This window comes from Eubalaena glacialis, chromosome 19, assembly GCF_028564815.1.
Source record: "Eubalaena glacialis isolate mEubGla1 chromosome 19, mEubGla1.1.hap2.+ XY, whole genome shotgun sequence".
NCBI lineage: Eukaryota > Metazoa > Chordata > Mammalia > Artiodactyla > Balaenidae > Eubalaena > Eubalaena glacialis.
In genome coordinates, this window is record NC_083734.1 from 44,674,286 (window position 1) to 44,697,012 (window position 22,727).

At 48.3% G+C, this 22,727-nt stretch overlaps 1 protein-coding gene across 8 annotated transcripts in view; it reads left to right on the forward strand.

Moving 5' to 3' along the window:
* Positions 1-22,727, forward strand: part of MED24 (mediator complex subunit 24) — a 32,438-nt gene that overhangs the window by 1,981 nt on the left and 7,730 nt on the right. For 2 of the 8 annotated variants that reach the window (XR_009698206.1, XR_009698207.1), the window contains exons 1-15: positions 5,579-5,788; positions 6,193-6,403; positions 6,492-6,574; positions 16,450-16,488; positions 16,838-16,911; positions 17,276-17,508; positions 17,652-17,708; positions 19,153-19,264; positions 19,415-19,565; positions 19,858-19,971; positions 20,483-20,530; positions 20,940-21,022; positions 21,308-21,394; positions 21,835-21,946; positions 22,404-22,546. Coding sequence is in view for 6 of the 8 variants with exons in the window: in XM_061174943.1 (XP_061030926.1) it covers positions 6,274-6,403; positions 6,492-6,574; positions 16,450-16,488; positions 16,838-16,911; positions 17,276-17,508; positions 17,652-17,708; positions 19,153-19,264; positions 19,415-19,565; positions 19,858-19,971; positions 20,483-20,530; positions 20,940-21,022; positions 21,308-21,394; positions 21,835-21,946; positions 22,404-22,546 (1,466 nt within the window). In the remaining 2 variants the exon portion in view is untranslated. Of the gene's footprint in view, positions 1-5,056; positions 5,256-5,578; positions 5,789-6,192; positions 6,404-6,491; positions 6,575-16,449; positions 16,489-16,837; positions 16,912-17,275; positions 17,509-17,651; positions 17,709-19,152; positions 19,265-19,414; positions 19,566-19,857; positions 19,972-20,482; positions 20,531-20,939; positions 21,023-21,307; positions 21,395-21,834; positions 21,947-22,403; positions 22,547-22,727 lie in introns of those variants that run through there. The other 6 variants (XM_061174945.1, XM_061174947.1, XM_061174943.1 and 3 more) reach the window with 5 other exon arrangements.

The following is a 22,727-nucleotide window of genomic DNA, read 5'->3' on the forward strand; positions in this document are numbered from 1 at the left end:
GCATGGGATGCAGAGTGGAGTGGTGGTGATGAGGGGTTTGCAGTGGGGGAAGGGAGCCTGCAGTGGGGAATTGGGGCTGCAGCGTGCAGTGTCAGCATGCAGTAAATGAACCCGTGGGTTCAGCCTGGGCTCACGGTGGACATGCAACAGCTGCAGTGTGGGGCAGGAAGCTGATCACACAGGGTCAGGGCAGCATGTAGGGGGAGGTGCAGTGATGGTGGCTGTCTGCCAATCAATGCCACCTCCTCAGTGATTGGGTTTGGCTGATTGGGGGGGGGGGCGCGGGGCAGGGCTGCGGTGTGCAGTGCTTAGGGTGCAGGCTGTACCATGTATGGAAATTGTCCCTTGGGATTGGGCTGCCCAAGGAGTTAGGAGAGAATCTCAGTGCATAAGATACATTTATGAGATGAGGTGCATGTATCCTCTGCATCCATCAGCCAGAATCAGGAGGCAGTGGAGAGGTCTAGCAGCAATCTGGATTAGGTAGGGCAGGGTGATGGAGTCCAGAGCGAGAAGGTGAAAGTGCTATGGTTTTTGTCTCCCCTCCATTCTAGCTTCCCCACCACATCTCTTTGATGAAAGGCCCTAAAGTTATTGGATGAGGGAGACCTTTTGAAATCCTAGACCCAGAGCCATAGAAAATGAAGTGCCTCCTGATCCATCTTTTTTCCCCAGGGCCAGAGTGAGCACCTTGAACTCAAAGACGAAAGTTCACCATTCTTATCTTCTCCTTACCTCTCTCCCTTTCCTTGCCTCCAGATGTGGGCTGGTAACAGACCTGGGCAAGGGCAAAGTGAAGGGCATACTGCCTCCAAAGCAGGCATCTTGCCAGATGCCAGGATCCAGCCCAAGTCTGTGCTTATAGCCCCTGGCCCTGTGTTGCATCACTCCTCTTCCCACCGCACTCACCCTGCCTACCCCCATTTCTTGAAGCTTATAGCTCGCCTCATAGTCATTTCATCCCCAACTCATGTTCCCTCCTTGCCATGAAACCTCTACCGGGCTGCTCCTCCCATCCCCGCCACCCCTGCTTCAGTGCTGAGTCCAAGGGGAGAACAGAATGGTGGGGCATGAGTGAGGATGGATAGAGACCCCGCAAGGGGATACATCTGACGGCCCCCTCCCTCTTAGATTTTGGTTGCCAAGGAGGCAGCAAGAACAGCCTGTTCTCTGGGCTCCCATTGGAACAGCTATGCCCAGGCCCCTCCCTCTCTTCCTTCCCTTTCCTTCTCTCCCTCCCAGACTGTTGCTAGGAAGCACCCCAAGATTTCTCAAGGGTCCCACCCCTAGAAACCAGGGGATCCAGATTGCTTTCTGAATAGCTTCCCCAAAAGCCTGGAAGCCAAGACCCCACACAGCATTCTCCACCCCTGCCAAGAAGCCCCAAACAGTTTGGGGGAACAGGGGACAAGCCCTCTGCCAGCCTGCCCTGGAACTAGCTCAGTGGCCTGGGCCTCAGTAATTCCTCTCCCCATCTCATCTTGACCTCCTGGGCTCTGGGTGATGTCAGCAAGTGATGAGGTGTCCAGCAGATACCCCTTGACTCTGCAGACACAGCCCCACTTATTGGGGAGTTCTGGAAAGACTCTGGAAAGCAGAGGAAACTGAGGTATCACCAACTAAGAGAACTTAAAACCCAGGTATTTCTCCCTCTTACCAATTTTTTAATCAAGAAAAGATGGTGGAAATGGAGGAAAGAAAGGGGGGTCAGTTTATGGGAATTGGGGATCAAGTGTCTGGCAGAGATGAGAGACTGGGAAATTAGCAAACAATTGTCCTGATAAGAGTAAAGTGGCCACTTAATGCCCCCCTATCGACCACATTTGTCCCATCACGTGCCCTGGTTATGGGTCACAAAAAATGAATCAGCGAAGGGACTCGGGCCTGGCTGAGCCTTGCTTTTGGTATCTGAGGATAGAAGTGGAAAAAGAAGCTGACACCTTCTCCAGGTTGTCTTTCAGAGTTTCTCCTACTTTTATTCATTCATTTGACACTTTGTTTTGAACATTTAATACATGCCAGGTATTGGATCCCCTGAACTTGCCCAGCTTCTGGTTTCTCTGCCGCGTGGAACCCCTTAGTCCTGCTTTGCCAGGAGGAGAGAGGAGGGGAGGGGGAGGGGGCAGTCTCCTTTACCTACCACACTACAGCCCTCCCCCTTCAGTTAAAGGAAAGATGGGACAGGTGGATGTGGAGGCCAAGAGTACAGAGTGGCTTTCAGGGCCCGGAGGAAGGAGCAGCTGGCCTGTCCAGGATTCAGGATCACAGCACTCTTTCCTCCGCGCTGGAGGGTGCGGGGAGGGAAGGCATCCTTCAGGGTGTTAGAGAGGAAACAACTCCAAGGATTGGTTCAAATTCTGCCTTTCACTGTCCTGGCTGGTCTCTTTCTGGACCTTTCCTGGGGGCAGTGGGAAGACAGAGATGGAACTGTGGGCATCCAGGAGCTGTCCCTGGAACCACCTTGTAGGCTTCTCCCCCATCCTCCTCTTCCCCAGATAGACAGAGAGCAGGGATTCTGAGGTGGGGACTGGTGGGGGGAGGGAACTGGTTTGGAGCCAGCTGTGTATGAGTGTGTGGGAACAACTCTCTTTCTTTCCCACCCACCTGCTGCCAATTAACTCCCCGTAGTGGGGGGACCCAGGCAAGCATCCAAAGGAAAATGTTCCAGTTAGAGGAGGGAAACGAGTCAGTTACCCTATAGAGAGAAGGGAAGATGAAACCCTTTGTGTGTTGTATGCTTACCAAGTATTTCAGTGTTTCTGGGTCTAGACTTGCCACTTTTCCTTATACTTCTTTCCAGCCTAGGTGAGGAATGATTCCAGGTCCTTGGTTACCAAAACCCCGATTCCTCACAGCCTCTTACCCCACCCCAAGTCCTCACTCTGACCTAGCTCCTTTTCTGTTACTGCTGCAGTGTCGCCATATCACTCTGCCTGGCTGGCTTCTATCTGCCCCTCTTCTCCAGCCAGACCCCTTCCCCAGCCAGACCAGCCAACAAGATGAAGAGCTTGGGGCTCAGGGCTAAGAGAACAGAAGTGGGAGCCCAGTCTGTATCAGTGCTGGGGGAGAAGAAAAGGACAGCCAAGGAAAGTGGAATAAGTAAGAGGGATATGTGAGAGGGGCTGTGTGTGGGGCAGGTTTCCTTCTACACCCAAAGGGGATGTTGGCATCTCTTCTCCCACCCACAGGAGTATTATCATGGAGTCCTGTCCTTGTGGAGGGCAAGCCAAGAGCTTGTGGGTCCTAGGAAGCTATTCTGGTCTGAAGGGAAGCGGTGGTGTACAGAAAGGCTGTCTCTGAAACTGACAGACTGGAGAGTCAGGACAAAGTAGAGAAATTGGAAATAGCCCTTGCCCAGAACTAAGGAAGCCCTTTTAGGGAATTCCCTGGTGGTCCAGTGGTTAGGACTCCACGCTTTCACTGCCAAGGGCCCAGGTTCAATCCCTGGTTGGGGAACTAAGATCCCACAAGCCATGCGGCATGGCCAAAATAATAATAATAATAATAATAATAATAATAATAATAATAATAATAAGGGAGTCCTTTTACACCCTTTGGAGTCCAGTCCTTGGGGAAACCCTGCCAAGCCTAGAGAAAGGGCTGCTGGTGACAGGTGGGGGATAGGGAAGGCAGACGGTCTCCCTACAGAAGCCACCTCCCTGCCACTGTAAAGTGGGGAGGAGGTGCCCCCCTGGAGATCTGCCAGCTTCCTGACAGAAGGGGATGATTTGAGTTCAGACTATCACTATCCTCAGGGCCCAAACATTCTCCACTCCCATGTGGAATGGACCAAATACCTACTAAGTCAGGAGCAGTAACAAAATAGACAGTTTTTCTCCAAGAGGGCAGTTTGGGCTCTGAGGGATGGGAAAGGAGCTGCAGGATCCAGGGGTGGGTCAAGGTGGGGAGCCCTAAGCTGCAGTAACAGCAAAGAGATGAGAGGAGGGAAGCAGGCAAAGGTAGAGTGAGGGGCCTGGGAGAAGAAGGGAAGCCAGATATGTGAGGGACTGCTGAGAAAAAGGGTCTGTGGCTGTCTCCAGTATGTTTGTGTGTGTGTGTGTGTGTGTGTGGCTGGGGGGATTTTGGAGGTTAAGTGTGAGGAGTCTGGGTTCTCCCTCCTTCCTGCTTTGGAAGCTTTGGCTACACATATTTGGCAGCTGTTTTGTATAAACATTATTTCCCCGTGGTGTCACTTGGGCAGGCACTAAAGGGAGCAGAATGGAAGGGGTTGTGGGTGGGTTATGGGGATGGAGGAAGGCCATAGGCAGTCATGACCTTAGAGGGATGTGATCTGGCTCTCCTCCAGGTGCACTCTCCTCTTCAGAACAGGAGTTCTTGTCTCCCTGTTTAGACTATGCTCCAGATACCCAGGATCCTGTTATTCTCTGCCCCGAGGGCCTCATGTTTGCTTCCAGGGCCTTAGTGGACTGCTCTTCCAGAGTCATCCCTCTGAGAACTGATTTTGCCACTGAAAGTATGACCAAAGAAAGGTTATTGGGAAATATGGATGGAGCTTGGACTCATGGATGGGGATATGAGGCTCCTCACGGTATGGGATGGGGGGCTGAAAATAGGGGTGGCAGGACACTGGCTGGAGGCTTCCATGTTGTTCTGGTTGTAAATGTTAGCGATGACCTGTCCACGGGACAGGACAGGGATGAGGGCTGTGTATAGGGAAGGTCAGATGAGGCCCAGATGTTGGAGTCAGAGGTGGGTAGCATTTGCTTTTGGCTTCTCACTGCGGGGAAGGGAGGAAGAAGGGCTAATACCCCAAACACTGGACATAATTATCTGCAATATGGTTCCATAGAATAAAGCGAGACATCATATTGTTTTTAATAAATGTTTCTTTAAAGAATAGTTTTAGATTTATAGGAAAAAATTTGAAGATAGTAGAGGGTCCTTATGTACCCCACACCCAACCCCCCGCCTTTAATCTCTTACATTAGTATGGTACATGTTACAATTAATGAACCAATATTGATACATTTTTATTAACGAAAGTCCATGCTTTATTCAGATTGCTTAGTTTTCACCTAATGTTCTTCTGTTTCAGGATCACATCCAGGATACCAAGTTACATTTAGTCATCGTGTCTCCTTAGGCCCTCTTGACTGTAACAGTTTCTCAAACTTTCCTTATTTTCTGTATCCTAAACCTCAGTTTCCTCCTTACGTCTCCCTGTAGTCAAGCAGTATTCTGGGCCAAGAGATTCTGAGAGGACTTCCAGATTTGGGGGTGAAGTAGTGGGTGAGGTGAGTACAACTGACAGAGACTCAATGTCACTTCTGGAATACAGGTGTGGAAATGAGAAGAATTCAGGTAGACCCAGGGGTTTAGGAGAACAAAAAGAGGCCAGGAAAGAGAAAACCTATTGCTGAACGCCACACCTTTGGTGTGCCTACTAACTAAGGGTAATGAAAGGGTGTCGGAAAGTGATTTAAATGCTCGGTCGATAGTGACGTCACTGGACGATGCCTGATAGCGGGAGACCTTTCGAGAGCCTTTCTCCCTAAGCCCCCCGAGTCTTTGCGATGCCTCAGCTCCTAGTAGTCTTTCCCTAAAGGAGTGAAACAATGCGAGCTGACCAGCTTCCTCTCTTGGTTTCCTCGCTTAGCGTCCTCGCTAGCGGAGTCCAAGGAACTACAATTCCCAGAAGACATCGTGGCATGAGCGGTCTCTTGCTGCATTCCTATTGGTTCATATTTGTTACTCCCAGCCAATAGAAAATTAGCCCTTTGATAAGTGCCAAAATGGCGGTACCTAGGATCCAGAGCTATATTGTCCGGTAGGCTTAAATTTGGTGAGGTGGTGGATGAAAAGGAAAAAGGGGATTACAGTTTCAGGGTTGGGGAAGGTGGAGGGAATTGGGTGGGGGGGGGGGGAGGGAATCTGGATTTGGGGTGGTAGTGGCTGAGGGACGCAGCCAGAGCTAAGGGAGTATTTAGGCAACCGGAACTGTCTAACCCCTTGCTGCGCATTTATTCTTCGTATTAAGCCCCTTTGACACCCTCTTCTTAGTGCTCCAGTTTAGAGAAAGTTGATTCAGGAGGGAAAAACCTGACAGGATCCCTACTTTGCCCCTTTCTCCTTTTTCCCATTTCTAGTTATGCCTCCCTTAAATCTTCCTGTATCTTCTGCATTCCATTTAACTCTGTGCTGCCCCCCCCCGCCCCCCGTTCCTTTCCTCAGAATCCCCTCGCCCCTTCTCTAGCTCGACTTCTCCCACCTCAAGGCTGACCGCCACCGGCCCCGCCTCCTCAGAGTAAAATCATGAAGGTGGTGAACCTGAAGCAAGCCATTTTGCAAGCTTGGAAGGAGCGATGGAGTGACTACCAGTGGGCAATCAACATGAAGAAATTCTTTCCCAAAGGAGCCACCTGGGACATTCTCAACCTAGCAGGTCTCAAGTGAAGTAGGAAGGAAGGGTGGGAGGGCTAAACCCAGAAATGTTGTAACCACTCAGTCTTCCTTTGTTATTCCGCTTACAGAAGCACTCCTGGAGCAGGCCATGATTGGACCTTCCCCCAATCCTCTCATCCTGTCCTACCTGAAGTATGCCATTAGTTCCCAGGTAAACTCTTCCACCTATGCCAGAGAATGAGGGTTTGAAGGTAAAAGACTTGGAATACAGTTGTCAGCTCACACTTTCTAGGTGAATTTGTTTGAACACATCATTTCTCTGAGCCTCAGTTTTCTTGTGAAAATAATAATACTTCATTGGTTATGATGACTATTACATTAACTTATTCTATCAATAAATATTCACAGATGCTTGTATGTGCCAGACGGTGCCATAGGCTCTGGGGATTTAGCTGTGAACAAGGTCTAATGCAAGCACACAAGGAATATAGTGGGTAATACAGGCATGTAAATAAGCAGTCAGTCACAGGATGGGATTATGATATAGGCTCGGACAGAGTACTATGGGAGTACATAGGAGGGATACCTAATCCAGTCTGAGCAACCAGGTAGGGAGTGATGTTTAAACCAAGACGTGAGTGTTGAGTGGGAGTTAGCCAGGCAGATTGATGAGCGTGTACAAAGCAGAGAGAAAAGCATAGGCAACGGCTGGGAGACAAACATCACATGATGTTTAGGAACTGAAAATAATGTGGTATGGCTAGAGTAGCAGTTTTGGTCTCAGGACATTTTGTATTCTTAAAACTTGAGTCTCCTACAGAGCTTTTGTTTAGATGTATTATATCTATCCATATTTACCACTTTAAAAATGAAAGCTGAGAAATGTAAAGACTATGTATTTAAAAGTAATAAAAAGTAAACCCATTATATATTAATATAAGTAAGATTTTAATGAAAAATAACCATATTTTCCAAAACAAACAAACAAAAAATTAGTGAGGAAAGTGGCATTGTTTTACATTTTTGCAAATCTCTGTAATTTTGGCTTAATAGAATACAGCTGAATTCTCGTAGCTGCTTCTGCATTCAGTTGTTGCAGTAGGCTGTTTCAGCTGAAGTATATGAAGGAAATCTGGCCTCACACATCAGGTATTTAGTTTGAAAACGGAAGAACATTTTAATAAGCCTTTCAGATAAATGTGGATATTCTTTGACGTTACGCTAAAGTTCAATAGGTGATGTGAAATCACATCAATGAACTTTTAATACTCTGTTACATTAAAATCCATTGGTGTCTCTCTTGCGCTTTGAATAGATCTTTTACCCATGCCTGATTTTATAAATTGTGAATTGGTCATTTGGTAAATATCCATTACTAAGTTATATAGATATTCTAATTGTTGACACATTTAATTACATAATGTCATCACATGTCATGGAGCCTCTGGGACATTCCACTGTATAATTGTGAGAGAATAAGAGTAAAAGAGGGGGGCTTCCCTGGTGGTACAGTGGTTAAGAATCCGCCTGCCAGTGCAGAGGACACGGGTTCAACCCCTGGTCCAGGACGATCCCACATGCCGTGGAACAACTAAGCCCGTGAGCCACAACTACTGAGCCTGCGCTCTAGAGCCCATGAGCCACAACTACTGAGCCCGTGTGCCACAACTACTGAAGCTCGCGCGCCTAGAGCCCGTGCTCCACAACAAGAGAAGCCACTGCAATGAGAAGCCCGCGCACCGCAATGAAGAGTAACCCCCACTCGCTGCAACTAGAGAAAGCCTGAGCACAGCTACAAAGACCCAACGCAGCCAAAAATAAATAAATAAATAAATAAATAAATTTATATAAAAACACACACACAAAGCATCCCATTGCTTTAAAAAAAAAAAAAAAAGTAAAAAAGGCAAATGACATCTTAGTATTTTAAAAACAGTTTTGACCTCACAGATCCCCAGGGGCTCCTGGACCATATTTTGATAACTGCTGGGTTAGCACTTCAAGGAGGAGAATGGTTTAGAGAGACAGAGGTTAGGTCATAAGTGACCTGTGGATGATGCTAAGGAGTTTGGACTTTATCTTAGGGTGACGAATAATCATTTAAAGGGTTTTAAGTGGAGGAATAGTGTGATAGGATATATATATGTATATATATATACTATTTAACGTGCAATAAAACGTATAGCTCTTAAGATTAATTCATTGAGTTTTAGTAATTGTGTATACCCATGTCACTAACTTCCAAAATAAGATACAGAATGTTTCCATTCTCCCAGAAAGTTTCCTTGTACCCTTTTCTAGTCCATCTTCCTTTTCTAGTCCACTAAATGTTTTCTATCACCGTAGATTACTATTGCCTATATTTGGATTTCATAGAAATGGACTTATATAGTATAAACTCTTTTTTTTTTTTTAACTTATTTATTTATTTATTTATTTTTGGCTGTGTTGGGTCTTCGTTTCTGTGCGATGGCTTTCCCTAGTTGTGGCGAGCGGGGACCACTCTTCATCGCGGTGCGCGGGCCTCTCACTATCGCGGCCTCTCGTTGCGGAGCACAGGCTCCAGACGCGCAGGCTCAGTAGTTGTGGCTCACGGGCCTAGTTGGCTCCGCGGCATGTGGGATCTTCCCAGACCAGGGCTCGAACCCGTGTCCCCTGCATTGGCAGGCAGATTCTCAACCACTGCGCCACCACGGAAGCCCAGTATAAACTCTTAATGCTGTTTTTTTTTATTTAACATAAATGTTGTTGAGCTTTATGTTGTTGTGTATGTCAGTAGTTCATTCTTTTTTTTTTAATACGTTTATTTATTTATTTATTTATTTTTGGCTGCGTTGGGTCTTCGTTGCTGCGCGTGGGCTTTCTCTAGTTGGGGCGAGTGGGACCTACTCTTGGTTGTGGTGCGGTGGCTTCTCTTGTTGCGGAACATGGGCTCTAGGTGCATGGGCTTCAGTAGTTGTGGCACGTGGGCTCAGTAGTTGTGGCTTGCGGGCTCTAGAGCACAGGCTCAGTAGTTGTGGCGCACGGGCTTAGTTGCTCCGTGGCATGTGGGATCTTTCCAGACCAGGGCTCAAACCCGTGTCCCCTGCATTAGCAGGCGGATTCTTAACCACTGCGCCACCAGGGAAGCCCTTCATTCTTTTTTTAAATTGCTGAGTAGGAACCTCCCTGGTGGTCCGGCGGTAAAGAATCCACCTTACAGTGCAGGGGACATGGGTTTGATCCCTGGTCAGGGAACTAAGATCCCACAAGCTGCGGGGCAACTAAGCCCGCATGCCACAACTACTGAGCTCGCACGCCTCAACTAGAGAGCCTGTGTGCTGCAAACTACAGAGTCCACGCGCTCTGGAACCCGCATGCCACAACTACAGAGCCCACGCGCCCTGGAGCCTGTGCGCCACAACTAAAGAGAAAACCTGCACGCCACAACTAGAGAGAAGCCCGCGCACCCGCAACAAAAGATCCTGCATGCCTCAGCAGAGATCTCGTGTGCCGCAACTAAGACCTGACGCAGCCAAAAATAAATATAAATAAATAAATAATAAATCTTAAAAAAATAGAATTGCTGAGTAGTATTCCTCAGCTGGCTCATGGTTCTTATGCTTCCTTTTTCCTCTTGGCATCAAGTCTGCTTTCTGTGTTGGCACATATTCATCTACCTTGTTCTTTTTTTTAATAAATTTATTTATTTTTTATTTATTTATTTTTGGCTGCGTTGGGTCTTCATTGCTGTGTGCGGGCTTTCTCTAGTTGTGGCGAGTGGAGGCTACTCTTTGTTGCGGTGCACGGGCTTCTCAACTGTGGTGGCTTCTCGTTGTGGAGCACGGGCTCTAGGTGCACGGGCTTCAGTAGTTGTGGTGCGTGGGCTCTAGAGCACAGGCTCAGTAGTTGTGGCACATGGGCTTAGTTGCTCTGCGGCATGTGGAATCTTCCTGGACCAGGGATCAAACCGGTGTCCCCTGCATTGGCAGGCAGATTCTTAACCCCTGCGCCACCAGGGAAGTCCCTACTTTTTTTTAACTGCTGCCTAATGTTCCATATGTAGTGTAATTTAAGTTGTTTTAAATTTTTTACCATTATAGTCAATGTTTCACTGAACATTCTTGTACTTGCCTCTCTGCATATCTGGGACTGTTTCCCTAGGATAGATACCTAGAAATGGAATTGCTGATTTGAAGAGTGCACACGTATTAAATTATAGTAGGTCCTGCAGATTGCCCTCAAAAAAATGATTGTATCAGTTTACACCTGCCCCATAGTGCTTGATAGTATTTCCCCACACCTTCGCCAAGGTTGAATCTTTTAAGATTATTTTCTAGAGAGGCAAAAAATTACAACATGTTATAAGATGTATTTCCATGATTGTGATATTGAGCATATTTTTTCATATGTTTATTGGCTCTCTGTGTATATTCTGTGAATTACTTGTGAATATCATTTGCCCATTTTTCTGTCATTAGTTTGTTTTCTTAAATTTTTTAGTAACAGCTTTATTTGAGATATAAATCACATACCATACAGTTTACCCATTTAAGGTGTACAATTCACTGGTTTTTAGTATATTTAGAATTGTGCAAACATCACCACAGTCAATTTAGAACATTTTCATCACTCCAAGAATTCTTACTGATGTTTAAGTCTTTTAGTATATTCTATCTTGTAATCATTGTCTGTTTTTTATGTTTTAAATTTTCTATCACTTTTTTACTTTATCATTTTATTTTTTTAGCATGCAGAATTTTATTTATTTATTTATTTATTTATTTTGGCTGCACCGTGTGCCTTGCAGGATCTTAGTTACCCAAGCAGGCATTGAACCCGGGCCCTCGGCAGTGAAAGCGTGGAGTCCTAACCACTGGACTACCAGGGAATTCCCCAGAATTTTATTTTATTATTAATTTTAAAAATATTTATTTATTTGGCTGCATCGTGTCTTAGTTGCGGCACACAGGATCTTCGTTGTGGGCGCGGACTTCTCTCTAGTTCTGGCTCACGGGCTCTAGAGCGCACGGCCTTAGTTGCCCCACGGTATGTGGGATCTTAGTTCCCCGACCAGGGATCGAACCCGCGTCCCCTGCATCGGAAGGCGGATTCTTGACCATTGGACCACCAGGGAGGTCCCTCCCCAGAATTTTAAATATGTATTTGTTGTCAGATTTAACACTTTTTCCTCTGTATGGCTTTTGTCTTGCATAAGGGCTTCCCTGCTCCAAGGATCAAAATATAGTCTTTAATTTCTGCCAACACTTCACTTTGTTTAATCCATTTAAAACTTATTCTGGTGTGAGGAAGAGATCCAAATTTATTTATTTTTCCAAATAGATGGACAATTGGCTCAATTGCCTTTATTGAATAGGCCATTCTTTGTCATATCTTAAATTCTCTTACACACTAGGGTCTATTTCTTGACATTCTAGTATATTTCATTGACATATTTGTCTTTTCTTGTACCAGTACTTCACTGTTTTAATTGCTATACCTTTATAGTATGTTTGATATCTTGTTAGGGAAGTGTTCCCTTAGTTGTTTTATTTTTCAAAAATTTCTTGGCTGTTTTCAGGCATTTTCTTTTCCAGACAAATTTTAGACTCAACTTAAGTTCCTTAAAAAGGCCTTTTGCATTTTGATTGGGGTTTCCTTGACTTTGTGGATTTGGGGGATTTGTGGATCAATTTTAGAAAGATCACTCTGATTGCAGTTTGAAGAATGAGTTGGAGGGAGGTAAGACAGAAAGCAGGGAGACAATTTTTCTGTAAAGGACCAGATAGTAAATACTTTCAGCTTAGCAGGCTGTATGGTCTCTGTTAGCAGGCCTATAACGTGTAGGCGATATAGAAGTAAGTGGACATGGCTGTGTCCTGATGCAGCTTTATTTACAAAAAAGGTGATGAGCTAGATTTAGCTTGCGAGCTGTTGTTTTCCAGCCCCTGATTTCGGCTGTTGCAGTGATTCAGGTAAGAGATGATACTAGCATAAACTTGAGAAGTGGCAGCAGAAAAAAAAAGATGAATTCAAGAACAAATTAGGAAGTGGCATTGCGAGGACTTGGTGATTAACTGGATGAAGGGTGTGAGGGAGAGGAAGAAGTCAAGGCCAGTGTCTAGGTTTCTGGTTTGGACATCTGGATGGCTGATGGGGTCGTAAGGAGGCGGTGGGAGAAGAGCAGGACTGTTGTTTGCGTTGCAGATGAGGGGTGGAGATGCCTTGTTTGATCCTGGCCTTGTTTCGTGGAAAGCGCCTGTGTGGGCTGTCAAAGAGAAGACACTCAGTAGGCAGTAGAACATCGATGTCTGGGACTCAGGAGGAGAGGTCAGGGCTGGAGCTACGGTTTAGGAGTTGTCAGTCGCAGGTGGTAATTGAAGCTACGGGCATGGATGAGATTTACCCAGAGAGAGCGTGCAGAGGGAGCAAAGAAGTGACCCAAGCCATATTTCTAAGGAACCAGTCACATTTAAGGAACACACATAGGAAAAGAATTCCTCATAGGAGACTGAAAAGAAGGGGCCAGTGAGGAGAGAAGGAAAACAAGGGAGTGTGGTATCAAGAAAAGCCCAGGGGGGACTTCCCTGGCAGTCCAGTGGTTAAGACTCCGTGCTTCCAATGCAGGGGGCGGGGGTTCGATCCCTGGTTGGGGGACTAAGATTCAGCATGCCTCAAGGCGTGGCCAAAAAAGAAAAGCCCAGGGAGGAGAGGACCAAAGGATGAGGAGGTGTTTCCTGGTGTGAGATGCTGCTGAGAGGTCAGTGAGATCATAACTGAGAAGTATCCATGGGGTTTAACAAGTTTGTTGATGAGCTTAATGAGAGATTTCATGTGGTGGGAAGGATAGAAGTGATTGGAGTGGGTCGCATTGTGAATGGAAGTTGGGGAGGTAGAGTGTAGAGAACTCCTATGACTGTGAAGAGAGCGTGGTGGTTAATTGGAAGTATAGGGTCTGCGGGAGTTTCTTTTAAAAAGAGAAGAATCTTGAGATGTGTAAACTGGTGGCAAAGGCAAGAGATAGGAAGAGCCTGAAGTACCAGTGAGTGAGAAATAAATATATATGCAAGACCTCCATGACTTGTAAAGTGCTATGCAAAATTAGTAATTTATTCTTCCCTCGGAGTCAAGAGGCTCTTTGGTCCAGTGCTGTGCGTGTAGAGGGCACTTAGGAGTAGTTGAAGGCGTCAATATGAAGAAGAGAAGGGGGATTAGAGAGCAGCTGCAGGGTCTCTCTGGGCTGGCCAGGTGTGCACTGGGCCGCGTCAATGGGCTCCAGCCTCGGGGGCTGGTGGTAGTTTAGAGCTTCTCCGTTGATAGATATAGTAGGACTGAGATAAGTTATAAGTCCTGCTGTGAAAAACAGTTCACCATGTGGAAAGTATTTTTAGGTCTTTAGAGTAGAGGGCTTTATTGATACTGTTAGCAGAAATTCACTGAACACAATTCTGAATTTGGAGACGATAAATTCATGGTAACTAACAATATCCCTGAGAACATACAGAATTGGGGCTTTCTCTTGTGGTAGTTTGGGGTTAGCTTCAAGTGGAAACATCCAGCTCCCCCTTCAGGTTGGTATCCAGCAAGGTTCAGTTCACTGCCAAGCTCTTGCTATGGGGACATCAGTTATAAATAAACAAACACTCGCCTGGAACGTTATGGTCATCCTGCCAGGCAGGCTCCCAACTTTCTGGTCCCTGTCAGACACCAGCTAGTGCTTCACAGCACGACCCGCTGAGAGTGGCACTAAACACTAATTGTGTATGTAAATCTTCTGTGTGTTTTGCTCCTCTTTATCCAAGAATACTGGTTAAAAAATGTCTGAACAGAGAGCAGCCTGTTCATGTGAGGGAGAAATTATACATGGAAGGCATTGCCAAGCATGTAAAATTTGCCATACTGAGTCATTGAGGGTGACTTAGCTTTCTTCTTTTTTTTTTAAAATTTATTTGTTATTTTTGGCTGCGTTGGGTCTTCGTTGCTGCACGCGGGCTTTCTCTAGTTGCGGCGAGCGGGGGCTACCCTTCCTTGTGGTGCACGGGCTTCTCATTGCAGTGGCTTCTCTTGCTGCGGAGCACGGGCTCTAGGTGCACAGGCTTCAGTAGTTGCGGCTCGCGGGCTTCAGTAGTTGTGGCTCGCGGGCTCTAGAGCGTAGGCTCAGTAGTTGTGGTGCACGGGCTTAGTTGCTCCGCGGCATGTGAGATCTTCCTGGACCAGGGCTCGAACCCGTGTCCCCTGCCTTGGCAGGCTGATTCTTAACCACTGCGCCACCAGGGAAGCCCTAGCTTTCTTCTTAAATCTTTGGAAATTTCTTTTCCTCTAGTGAAGACAACCTGTGAGGCAGGTGATTATCCTGACAGTTTCTGGCATTGTATTCTGCTTTTTATTTTGGTATGTTTTGCCACTGATTTTGAGTATAGAGTTGTAACTATTTTCTATAGTATTATTCATATTTGATCAGCATGCTATAATTATTTTTTAAAAATATGACAACTTAAAAGCTCTCTGTAAGGTTTGATTTCATTCAGGACAGATTATGTCTTTTGAACTATATCTCCAATCTTATAATGGTGATAATAGGTTTTACTAATAGAAATGTGTGTTAAGGTAAAATTTTTTCAGAATGCTAGTTACTAGAATTCATCAAACCAAAGCAGTCCTACTATGTGGTGGGCCCCAGACTAGGTTCTAGGGAAACATATACATTTAACACTATTTCTGTTCTCAGGGATCTTGCTGTTCAGATGGCATTTTGCAAAATGTGTTTTGCAGATACTAGTTAAATGAGATTCCTTGGTCAGATAAATTGGAAAAATATTGCTTGCTTCGTCTCCAGTGATCTTAGAGAGTCTCATTGTATACAAGTATATTATTATGGGTAAGAGCAGTCCTACAGTAAAGAAAGCTCTTTACTGAAAGAACCCTTTAAAGAAAGCTCTTTGTATATGTTTATTTCAGGGTTTCTCAAATTCATATCACACAGGAGCTCTGTGTATGTGTGTGCATGTGTAAAAGTTTTTAACATCTTGAGGACCCTTTGGAACAGCATCACCCAATAGAACTTTCTACAGTGATAAAAGTGTTTTATATCTGCGCTGTCCAATACAGCAGCCACTAGCCCCATGTGGCTGTTGAGCACCTGAAATGTGGTTACTATGACTAAGGAACTGAATTTTTAATGTTATTTAACTTTAATTTAAACTTAAACAGCCGTATGTGGCTAGTGGCTTCCCTATTGGACAGTGCAGCTTTGGAAGCTACTTTGAGAAATATTGATCTAAGGGTGTGTTTTACTTATTCATTCTACAAACATTAACAAGTCGATGGTGGTCACTGAGTAAAAGCACCCTTGTCTTTTTTTTTTTTAACATCTTTATTGGAGTATAATTGCTTTACAACGTTGTGTTAGTTTCTGCTGTATAACAAAGTGAATCAGCTATATGTATACATATATCCCCATATCTCCTCCCTCTTGCGTCTCCCTCCCACCCTCCCTAAGCACCCTTGTCTTCAAGGAGCTCCTAGTTTGGTGGGGGCAGCAGGTACCCACTGTGTAATGATGGGTCTAAGGGGATTACTTGGAGCACCGAGAAAGGATTTCAGCTTTGGGTGGTGTCCTGGAGGTATCCTAGAGAATGAGTATGTGTATTGAAATTCACTTCCTATTTCAAAGTGGAGTTACTACCTATTCATTGCAGGAACAGTTCGTATGTCTCCAGTTCTTGTCCAGATAAAATCACCCTTGGTAGGAGTTGCAGGAGTAGAGTAACATGACCTCACTCGTGTCCATTCTTCTACCCACCAGCAGTCAAACCTTGTACTATATGGTGGACAGTGTGTGGCAGGTGAACATGAAACATGGCCCCTTTGAATACCCCCATATCATCTTCTTAGTGGGTTTATGCTGGTGCTATCAATCTTAGTGAGTTTGATGGAAGCAGGGATGGGCACAGTGCCTGGTGTTACTGCCTCTGGGCTTGTGGAAGGCCTCTTGAAGGGGTTGAGATTTTAGAAGCAACTTTAAGTGTCTGTGTTTTGTTCCTCTCAACTGTGTTGTTCCTCTCAGACACCAGTTGTCTGAACTTTATCTTTCTTCTTTCCCTCCAGATGGTGTCCTACTCCTCTGTCCTCACAGCTATCAGTAAGGTATGACCATAGCCATTCACGAGCTAGATGGGGGATGAGGGGGACAGAGATATGGTAGTGACAGATGGGGCCCCACCTCCTTGACTGCTCTGATCGAGTGACCTCTGTGGCTGGGCAGGCAACACAGCATGCCTCTGGCTGGCATGGCTGCCTTCCATTAGAGGGAGGGGGATACTGGGAAGTGGGCACTGGCAATTAGGAGCCAATTTCCAATGTTGAAAGGCTGCCGAGTCTGAAACCTGGGGTTGGAGGAAAGATGAGCAGGACTCCTGAATGTGCCAACTGCCTCACGTGTGAGACCGGGGGGTGACTGGGACACTCCGTCGCATCGCCACTGTTCTCTCCACAGTTTGATGACTTTTCCCGGGACCTGTGTGTCCAGGCTTTGCTGGATATCATGGACATGTTTTGTGACCGACTGAGGTAATGGCAGGGATAAGGAGCTCACAACCTTCCAGCATTATCTTAGTGTAAAGGAGAAGCTCCCGGCATATAGGCTCAGACCACCTCTGTTGGTTCCCACACTTCTTCCCACCTGCTCGTCTGCACCCACCCATCCACATCTTTTTCTACTTACTCCCTTAGGACTAAAGTGCCTCTTCTCTATTTGGAGTAGCTCATTTGAAATCTTATCCAGTGAAAGCCAACAGGGCAGTCTTCCCCAGGACTTTGCAAGCTTCCCAACTTTCTTCCCTAGTAAGGGAGTGCCAGGCACTCTGGGGAACATGGGTGTGGGTCGGATTTCAGCCTTTGGATCAAAGACAGATTTTGCATCCTTTCCCGGTAGCTGTCACGGCAAAGCGGAGGAGTGCATCGGGCTGTGCCGGGCCCTTCTCAGCGCCCTCCACTGGCTGCTGCGCTGCACCGCAGCCTCTGCAGAGCGGCTCCGGGAGGGGCTGGAGGCTGGCACCCCAGCGGCTGGTGAGAAGCAGCTTGCCATGTGCCTGCAGCGCCTGGAGAAGACCCTCAGCAGCACCAAGAACCGGGCCCTGCTCCACATCGCCAAACTAGAGGAGGCCTGTATGTCCCCTGGTTCCCTGAGCCCCACCTGTCACTGCTCCCATAGCCGGTTCTTTAATTGAGAGGGGAGAGGCAGGATGCCATCTCACTTTTTTCCAGGAGGATCTGAAATCATCCCACTTCCTTTTTTTTCTCCCCATAAGCATTGCATACATCCCAGGGACTTGGGCAGGGTGGCACCCGAGCCAATCAACCAACAGGTATTTACTGAGCATTATTGTATGCCCAGCACTGTGCCAGGTGCTGGGGGTGGGGGCGGGGGGCTACCGAAGGGGCATGTGGCAGGGTCCCTGCCCTCAGCAAGTGTACATGCTAGTTGGGAGCAAGGCTAGTACATAATATACATGGAAAAAACGAGAGGACAAGACAAGCACACCATCCATCGCTGTGTTTGTCTCCATGTTACTCATCTGAAAGCAAATAACTTTTGTGTTTGAGTGCTGCCTAAAACATCCCTTTAAATGCAGTACCTGCCTGCTGCCAGGCCTGTTGAGCCATACGCCTCTCGACTCAAGTGCAGATATTAAATGTTGGAACCCTCCAGAGCCCGGGATCAGACAGATCACCTGGTGGGAGGGAACACGGGTATTTCTGGACATAGGGCCTGAAGGCCACGGTCTTGCTGATGAGGCTTGGGACTACCTAAGGATCTCTTGTTCTCCAGTAATGAGAATGCTGGAATGGGTTACACCCAGGTCTTTAGGACCTGGTTGAAGAACTTGTTATAGGATTAGTATATTTATTACTTCTCAAAATATGGTTATTGGCTATGAAAAGTCCAGAAAGATGATCACTATGTAAAAATGGGCTATGTTGACAGTTTATCTATTTAGAGCGCTTGACAAATGTTTATTGGCTGAAAAATGAATGAATTTTTAACTTAATTTTATTGGATCTCAGGTCTTATCTTTTTGTTTTTTTTCCCCTATGCTACATGGAGGTTAATGGGCTAGTTGGTGCCATTATTCATCATTTGACCCTCTGGAAGTGTAACTAGGATAAGTGACTTATAAGTGCCAAACTATGTGGTATAGACCATGAGTTCAGGCATTTAGGAGTAAGAGGTCAGTGGGTTGGACCAGTTGGGTAAGTTGTTAAAGGAGCTGGGGCTTGAACATAGACTCGCAGGATAGTGAGAGTGTGAGGGGAGAAGGTGAGTAGGAGGGGCTTTTCAGAGGGGAGAACAGCGAGAGCAAAGGCCCAGCCAGGGAGCAGGTGAACACAGAAGGCTGTTTAGGAATCCGGCTTGACTGGGGTGGAGAGCGGTGGCCGCTTGCAAGGCTGGCCCACTCTCGAAATGATTTGTGGTCACCTCCCTGTTCTGGCCACTGGACTGCAAGCCCCCTGGGCCTCTCTCTGTCACTGCCTGTCTTCTGCCGTACCTAGTCTCTGAAGTCAGCTGTGGGCGACCCCTAAGGAATCGGGCTTCTGGGAATCGTTTCTAGCGGCTTCATCATTGGTGCTCACCCCCCTCTGGAAACAGTGCATGCTGCCCTCAGGCCCCTAGCCTCCACGCCATCCTCGGGGGAAGCCTCCCTGCGTGGTTTTTGTGGGCCCATGGGGGCCAAGTCAAGGAGTTTGGGGCCAGTCTCTCTCTCTCTCCTCTGCTCCCCATCATTCTCTGCATTTTCTTTTCTCTGCCAGCCTCCTGGACTGCCATCGAGCATTGTCTCTTGAAGCTTGGGGAGATCCTGGCCAGCCTCAGCAACCCCCAGCTCCGGAGCCAGGCTGAGCAGTGTGGCACGCTCGTTAGGAGGTACCTGCTCCCGGGGTGATCCGGTGACGGGAGAGAGCAAAGGCCCGGGTATGGGTGGGAAGATGTGGCCTCTGGCCCCGACCCCTCTGCTCTCACCTCCTCTCCGACTCTTCCTCACCCCCCGCACGCTGTCCCTGCGTGTCCCCTCAGCATCCCCACCATGCTGTCCGTGCACTCTGAGCAGCTGCACAAGACTGGCTTCCCCACCGTCCACGCAGTGGTCCTGCTGGAGGGCACCATGAACCTGACCGGCGAGACGCAGCCCCTGGTGGAACAGCTGATGATGGTGAAACGCATGCAGGTGGGAGGCCAGGGCTGCTTCTCTGTCCCCAGGGCGGGCCGGCTGTGCGGGGGCGGGAGGGAGGATCGTCTGGTCTTTCAAGGGAGAAATAGGGTTTCTCCTAATTCGTGGTGGAACGTGCATGGTTCCGTCAGGTGGAATGGTTCTGCCGTGTCACCTGCTGTCCCTGGTTCTTGCACAAGAGTCGGGGAGGTGGCTGTGCTGCCCGCCTGTGAACCACTGACCTCCGGGGGTCAGGAGACGGGAGGGTGGGGGGGCGCCCTCTTATGCTCTCCCTTGGGTCTTCCCACAGCATATCCCCACCCCGCTCTTTGTCCTGGAGATCTGGAAAGCCTGCTTCGTGGGCCTCATCGAGTCTCCTGAGGGCACGGGGGAGCTCAAGTGGACAGCTTTCACTTTCCTGAAGGTACCGGGGACGTGGGAGCCACGGAGAGCCAGTCTCAGGATGGTTCTCAGGAAGAGCGGAGACACCCTGGACCTTTGCCCCGCATTTTTCCCCGCTGACTTCATGCCCAGCTTGCCAGGTCCCCCAGCACAAGTTGCCCTCGGTGATGTTCCCTGAAGGTCCCAGGGCTGTTCAGCCTTCTTGGCAGGCCTCTGCCATGTCTTGGCCCACAGGTGCTGGGAGCTTGGTCATCAGCCATGTTGGCACGGGGCAGCTCCGGGAGCCCACTTTCACTTAGAGCATTTCCTTGTTGAGCCACGGAAGTGAGGGGTTCCTGGGCCCTGCAGGCTGAGGGCAGCGGGCGCTTGGGTAGACGTCAGCTTTCTCATTTGGCTCTTTGAGTGCTTTCACTTCCAGGGCAGGAGTGTTCCTGTCTAAACCCAGAGCAGGGGGACGGAAGGGATGCCTTTCGTTCTGGGTGAAAGAGAGAAGAAATTGAGCTTCCTGTTTTTCCCCCTGCCTCACCCTCTAGATTCCACAGGTTTTGGTGAAGTTGAAGAAATACTCCCATGGGGACAAGGTAAGTTAAAGAAATGAGATGGGGAGTTGGCATGGGAACGGGTGAATCCTTGTTACAGCTCTGGAGAAACAAGGGCAAGGGAAGGGTCACTTGGCCCTACCTGGGCGGTAGTGCGTTCTTGTGCTGGGGAAGGCTGGAAGCAGGGGTATCCCCTGAGCATCTGCGGGCATCCATGCACAGAAGGCAGCCAGGCTGCTCTGGAGGCGAGAGTGCCCGAGATGACCAGGGCCGAGATGGCAGGGAGCAGTGATGCCCCATGCTGTCCTTGTCCAGTCGCTGGAAGCCAGCAGTGGGCACGGCCGGCCTGTAGGCTGTTGTACCCAGCAGGGTGTCTTTGTGAGCCTGCATCACGGGCCATGGGTGGAGCGGAGGACCTGGAAGCCAGATGGCAGTTTCTGTCTCTTTGCAGGACTTTACTGAGGATGTCAATTCTGCTTTTGAGTTCCTGCTGAAGCTCACACCCTTGCTGGACAAAGCTGACCAGCGCTGCAAGTATGAGGTCCCCTGCTCACCTCGCTGTACTGGAAGGAGTTCTGGCTCTTCCCCTGCTCTTTGTGCCAGATCAGCACCAGGGGACCGGCTCCTTGCTCCTCCTCTCGGCAGGGGCAGGAGGCAGCAGCCCCGTGGTTGCCGAGCGCCCAAGCCCCTCTCCCTTCCCTCAGGCCCTCAAAATGTTCTTCACCCTAAAGGAGGGAGGATGTTGGGCAGGGCCTCACGGCTCCCCCTCAGTAATCCCTGCAGTATGCCTAGGCCCCCCATCATCTTTTTCCCTCACAGCTGTGACTGTACAAATTTCCTACTCCAAGAATGTAGCAAGCAGGGGCTTCTGTCTGAAGCCAGTACGAACAACCTCATGGCCAAGCGGTAAGTATGAGCTCCCGGGCTGGCCGAAGGGCCCCTTGACCACCTGCCTCATGTCCAGACTGGGCTGCTGGGTGCCTTTTCCCTCCTGTCGAGGGTTTGAGTGTGGGTGACGGGAACCACACCTAGGGTTACCAGGGACAGGAGACGCTGATTTCTGCAGACCAGGGTTTTGCACTGTTAGGGCTTTAACTCTCGCCTTCCTTTGTGATCGAAGTAGAAATTGTAAAACTTCCTTCAGTCTTAAATGAACTTTCAAAATAGATGTAATGACTAGAGATGATTTGAAGCAGTTGCGATACTGGACGCACTCTCATAAGCGTCACCCGAGCCCAGTGGTGCTTACGTGCTTCGCGCCTTCTCTGTGCCTCTGCTTCTGGGCCTGGACTAAGGAGCGTGTCAGGAATTCATCTCTGTTCCCTTACCTTCTCTTGTGGCCACAGCAAAGCAGACCGGGAGCACGCACCCCAGCTGAAATCAGATGAAAATGCCAACATCCAGCCCAACCCCGGGCTGATCCTCCGCGCGGAGCCCACCGTCACCAACATCCTCAAAGTGAGTGCGCTGTTCCCTTGCCACCAGGGGCATGCCTCCTCTCTTTCCAGTTTCCCTCTTCTTCCAGATAAGTAAATAGGCCACGGACCTCTCTCTCTTCTGGTTACTTTGGAAGTAGAGAAAGGGGGAAGGTGAGGGAAGCGCCCCTGGAAACAAGTGTTTGTTGAGCTTCACTGGTCAGGCAGGCGCTGTGGTGGGTGCGGAAACAATGCTGAATCGCACAGCAGAGACCTCGCCCATCCTGACTCCAGCGCCATCGTCCCAGTTTAGTTGAGAGGAATGGATCGGAGAGCAAAGAATTTAAGGAACGGATTTCCAGATTGGAGTCAGATGTCGATTAAATGGCAGGTCCTGGTATCCCGTTTAATGGAGACATGCAGAGAGAGAAACTGTGGCTAGGCTGTATCTGGGGGGTCTTCAGTGTCCTTCAGGACTTGATTTCCTGTCTTGTCCCCAGACAATGGATGCAGACCACTCCAAGTCCCCGGAGGGGCTGCTAGGGGTCCTGGGCCACATGCTGTCTGGGAAGAGCCTGGACTTGCTGCTGGCTGCTGCTGCGGCCACTGGGAAGCTTAAGTCCTTTGCCCGGAAATTCATCAAGTAAGGAAGCCTGAGCCCCTGACCGGGGTCTGGGAGGCATGTGTGAAGGAGGAGGTGGGGACTTCCCTGGTGGCCCAGTGGCTAAGACTCTGTGCTCCCGATGCAGGGGGCCCGGGTTCGATCCCTTGTCAGGGAACTAGACCCCACATGCTGCAACTAAGAGTTCACATGCTACAACTAA